A 5,380-nucleotide genomic window follows, 5' to 3' on the forward strand; every position below is an offset into this window, starting at 1 on the left:
ACTTTATTCCAAATAATACTTTTTCGGTAGTTGAAGTAGGGACTCGTCGCTTGTTTTCACGACGGACTTGGAGCAATTAAAGTCTAGGTACCGACACTGGCAGGTTGCGTGCTACTTGCCCGCTAACTAACTGGGACGTCACCTTCTGTCGTTAGCTTACCGATTGATTGCGACATATATCCAATTAACACTGTGCAAATTTTAACTTCTTTACTCCTAATGTATCTTATTTTACATAATCATTCTTAATTTGTCGCTCACATTCCATAACAATCGCATTCGCATATATCACTTGATTACAACAATATATACAAAAGGAAAAACAACTGCACCGGAAAATGTTCAAGATAAAAGAATAAAAAAAATTTATTTTGCTTTGAGATCTATGTAAATAAATATGTAACAGAGTTTTAAGTATTTTAAAATTTGTAGGGTATGTGATCAAATGATTCAAATTTGACTCTACATAATTCGTCGTCAATATATCGTAGAAAAAAAATCATGTTTCTTTCAACAAAATATCTAAGGAAGAATCATCTCATGACCAAAATAAATATAAATCTATGCAACCAAGTTTCACCCCCCCCCCCCCCCCCCCAAAAAAAAAAAAAAAAAAAAAAAGGAATTTATGTAAATGATTTTTTAACTTAAACCATAATATTCCAAAACGCAAGCTTCTACTTTAATTTAACTAGACCCATAAATTAAAATGGCTGGTTCAGCATAAGCAAACATTTGCGGAGATACAACGGAAACATGGTCCTGTAGCTATAAAAGACACCGAACACCTTCCCTCCTCTATCTACTCTGTCCCATTCCAAACTTCTTCCTCCTGGAATCCTCCGCTCCTCCTGTTTTGGAACGGGATGAAACGAAACAGGGCAGAGCTCGCGCCCTCCAAAACCGCCGAAACCCCTGCGAAAACCCAGCGCCGCTCAAAGGATCCGATCCCGAAGGGGATGGGCACAATGAGGGCGAGGGCTGGGGCGGCGCCACCGGAGAAGCCCCGCAAGGGCAGCGGACCAGAGAAGAGGCCGTCCACCCCCGCAGCCACCGCCGTGTACTCCTCTCCCAGCAGCACGGCGATGGCGCAGGAAGGGGAGGAGGAGAGGCCTCTTGGATGGGACGAGTTCGGGGGATGGTGGTGGTGGGGCGTGGAGGAGGAGATGCTCCTGGGATGGTTCCCCTTCGTGGAGGAGGACTTCCTCTGCTCCGAGAACAGGGGAGGATCAGGGCTTTTCTGGGAGGAGGAGGACCACGATATCTGGCAGCTTCAAGACATTCACGAGATCCCCAACCAAGCCAAATGAGACAAGAAAGATGGTGGTTTGGAAGGAAAAAGAGAGAGAAAGAGAGAGAAATACCAAGAATGGCGAAGTTTTAGAGAGTAGGAGAAAGCATAGAAACAAGGGATAAAGGTCGTAGTTTTGTTTATTTTCTTCTTTCATTTGTTTTCTTTGTGCAAAGGCAGAACCTTCTGAGTAGAATACACTGAGAAATGTTTCAAACTTAGTTTAAGTAAGTTAATCTTCATTTTGAAAGGCTTGATGAAGAAGGCAACACATCGAGTTCAGCTCTCTTATCTCTCCCTCTGCGCTGATATGCTGGTATTTCTTGAGCCTTTGTTTATTCTTGGGTTCCAATTTGTGATCTCTGGTTATATGCTTGCTACTGCTTTTCTTATTTCCCTCTTTCTTGGATTGAGCAGCCATTTATTCCAAGGAAAAAGGAGGCCCATATAATTTATTAGATGACGAAATTATGTTCAAGTGGAAAAGAGGTGGGGTACAAAATGTAAGAATGTGGTCAAGAGGAAGAGCAATGCGCAAGAGGCGCAAGGCTATTCCACAGCGTCATATGGTTGGCTTTCAATCGACTTCCTGTCAGATAGTGGCTTGCAAGAGTAAAATTTTGCTAGGTTGAATAGATAGAAGAATTCTTTGGCATTTCTTTCTCGTCATATCTTTCAATATAAGGCTGATCCCCAGCCCTCCCTAACGATTGATGTTATTTTTTCCACCACCTTTGATGGGCTAGCCTCGTAGGATCAGCTGGATTTTGATGGTGCTCCTTAGGCCGCATGCAAAAGGGCATTTAATTAATAGGTTCCATTTAGTTGCCATTTAATCCGAAGGATTATTACAATGTCGCTCGGAAGGAGATGAGTGCTACCATTCTTCGTTTCCTCTCTTGGCTAGGGTTACGTATGGCCGCTATTGATTCCACTTTTTGTTGCGAAAGTTAAACTCTAGTTTGTTAGGAGGGCTCTCAAGCTTTTGAATGGAGGTAATTCTGGATGAATTGCTGTGCGTGATGGTCGTGGTTTGGTAACTATATTTTGTTCCTCTATCCCCACTCCGATCGATAGGCCATATTGTTATGTTACCTTTGCTCATCTTATACCTAGGTTTTCTCAAGTCGCATTCGTCTCTCTTTTGTCGACTCTTCTTATGCCCTTAGAAAAAGGGCCATCTTGGATGATATTAGACACATCCGTGTGGTTGCCTTAGTTGGATTTGGATTGTTATGGCATTGTCTTTCAACTATTTGATCGATATAATTCGTTACTCGACCTACGATCCACATTATCAAAGGATTTTTTCCACTCTTTGTAGGTGTCAAGATGACAATGAGATTAAGCAACCATGTTTTCTCCCTTTGAAGTTTGGACACGTTAGTATAATCTCAAAATTAGGCAATCTTGTCAGATTTAGGGCCTAAAGAATCCTTGTGTGGGATTAGATTAAAGGCCTCTGCCTCATTCGCTACCCAACATTGGTAGAAAAATTTTTCCTGCTTCGAATAGTTGTATGGTTGCATGGAAGTCCATCTGAAGCATGATCTGGTGGTAAGTTGTGTATGACCTTTCTTTCCACGTTTTTGGATGTTCTTTGTGTTTAGACCAACATCATAGCCTTTTGTATAGACAAAATAAAAAATAAAATCCTCTCTCTCTCTCTCTCTCTCTCTCTCTCTCTCTCTCTCTCTCTCTCTCTCTCTCTGTGTGTGAGAAATTGTCAAATGTGAACATTTTGACGACAAAAAATTGTTTTCGTGAGCATAAATTATTGAAGTGTTGAGAGCCAACAGGCAAGAAACTGATCAGTTGTCGTACCTGAGCAATTTTGTTTGAAATCTATTTCGTTTGATTCAAGGGGAAAAGAAAGAACTATTAGTAAGATGTACCAAACATTAATTTTATCATTTAGTACGCAAGGGCTAGTCTCGAAGCTTGATAGCTGCTAGAATTATAAAGTTATCCTGTTTTTGTTGAGAACTACCGAATAAAGCAAAATGAGACCTCGTCGAACACGTATTCTCTAAAAATGCCTAGAGTTGCCCGTTTTTACCTTTTATCCCATGTTATTTAGTGAAGATATCAAAATGTTCCTTTATTAGCAAAAAGTAAGCTCAAAATAAATGTGTTTATCGTTGTCCATTGAAAGGCAAAAGGTTCTGTTGCTAGGATACTCAACTATTACTGGAAACTGAATCTGGGGGTGACCACTGACTGAGAAGCAGGAGCTCCGGCGGGTGGTGCGTCGGCAGGCTACATCCTCCGGAGGACCTGCAAGAAGCCGGTGGCCGGAATTTCCAGCGCCGACCCTTCGATGCTTAAGTTCGAGGAGGCTTTTGTGGAGAAGGAGAAAGTTTGTATGTAAAGTTCAAAGTCAGAAGTCAAAAAAATCTCCTCTTGAGGGGAAGAAGTTCTCCTTTTTATAGGAGAGGTATCAAGGTTACCTACGATGTGACTGGGCGAATTTATGGGTTACCGTCATGATTGGGCGTGATCGTATGAATTAATGAGTTGCCATGGGTGACTGGATGGGATTGAGTGAGTCAACGAGTTGCCGTGGATGGCCTGAGATTTTGGGTTGGTTCGAGGTCCGTAGAGATCGTACGCATTTAATTGTTGACAGTCGCTCAGACGAAGATCGTAGGATTGAACCTCGGATGATGAGGAGAGGAACTTGATTCCCGGTGGAGTGGAGAGGTTTGCTTCATCCTTTGACTAAGTCTTCTTCGGACTTAAGGTCGATCGGGCTCAGCTTAGCCGAGATCAAGGCTGCAAGGTTGTAAGCTCTGAGGTCGGGCGCGCTGAGGTCGGGCGCCTTGAGGGTTGCTGCCGTTGCGCCTGTCATCACGTGCCGGCGATGGATCCACGTGTTTTGGGGCAATCCATTTCCCCCCCCAACACTACCCCCGACTTCCGAGTTCGAGCCGATTACGAGCTCGGGCGAAGGAAGTAAGTGTCTTTATCACGTTGGTGGGACCAGGTAGCTTTAAATTGCTCCGCCGTTCCGCATGCTTCGGGACATCTTTAATGAGGGCACGAGGCAGTTTTGAGCCGCAGGTTCATGATGAGGCTCTGGGATGCGACGGGACGCCGCCTCGATTCTACTTTTAAAGCATCGATCTCGGTTGATACGCCGCTTCAATTTTCTGGGCCGATACGTGGCACGATCTAGATAGAAGGCGGGATCCGGCTCTATTGATCTGGGCCGTCAGGGGGGATCTATATAAACTTTGATCTGGCCCTAAAAATTCTCATTTGGCCGCCGCAGCTGTTGCCTTCCTCCTTTTTCATTTTCTTCCCCCTTTTTCTTCCAGTCGTTGCTCAGTCTTTTCCGGCGGTGCCCCAAGGTGTTTCCTCTGTTGGTGTGAGCTCGGGCTCGGGATCATCAGGCAGAGTGCACTCTACAATAAAGTCAGCGAGCACTTGAACCATGACTGCCAGCCTCGGGTGATATTTCAGGTCGAATTTGCTGAGCTCGACCGCCCACTTTGCGATCCTCCCCGCACGATCCGACCATTGCATGACTTGCTTTATAGGCTAGTCGGTTAATATGGCCATGGTATGGGTCTGGAAACTCCTCGGCTACTGCTCGTTGTCATTCCGGTACGAAACTCCGTTTCTTCTGCCTTACGGGCTTGTAGGTTGGTCTCACCTGGAGTCGGTGGAATATTACCTCGAAATCTATTCCCGACATATCCGTGGGCGATCAGGCGAAGACATCAATGTTGGACTGGAGGAACTAGATCAATCGGCCCCGCTCGCGAGAGCTCGGGCCGGAGCCAATCTGCACGGTTAGCTCTGGGCGGTCTCTTCTCCAGGAGATTTGGGTGAGGAGCTCACCAGGTTCTGCCCGTTCCCTCCGAGGCTTGTCCTGCACTTTCAGGGTTTCAATGGGTAGCGCCTGGTCCGAAGCTTGAGCTGGCATCTCGATTGATTGTTCTGCTCGGCTCGGTGCTTTGGCCGGTTGCTTTGCTTTAAGGATCGCCATGTAACATTGCTTGGCCATCATCTGGTCCGCACGAATCTCGCCTACTCCTTGCTCGGTAGGGAACCGCATGAGCAGATGGTACGTCGAGACCACGG

General features: G+C 45.3%; 1 protein-coding gene across 1 annotated transcript; it reads left to right on the forward strand.

The window, feature by feature from the left end:
- The first annotated feature begins 791 nt into the window (after nt 1-791).
- Nucleotides 792-1,946, forward strand: LOC103712912. Its single transcript, XM_008799620.3, has one exon. It carries the CDS (start codon nt 867-869, stop codon nt 1,308-1,310), a length of 444 nt encoding a protein of 147 aa, XP_008797842.2. The 5' UTR covers nt 792-866; the 3' UTR covers nt 1,311-1,946.
- The last annotated feature ends 3,434 nt before the right edge of the window (nt 1,947-5,380 follow it).

This window comes from Phoenix dactylifera, chromosome 8 (genome assembly GCF_009389715.1).
Source record: "Phoenix dactylifera cultivar Barhee BC4 chromosome 8, palm_55x_up_171113_PBpolish2nd_filt_p, whole genome shotgun sequence".
NCBI classification, from domain to species: domain Eukaryota; kingdom Viridiplantae; phylum Streptophyta; class Magnoliopsida; order Arecales; family Arecaceae; genus Phoenix; species Phoenix dactylifera.

Bases quoted from the DNA above. Each gene is read 5' to 3' on its own strand.
- LOC103712912 (XM_008799620.3), top strand. From the start codon at position 867: ATGAAACGAAACAGGGCAGAGCTCGCGCCCTCCAAAACCGCCGAAACC.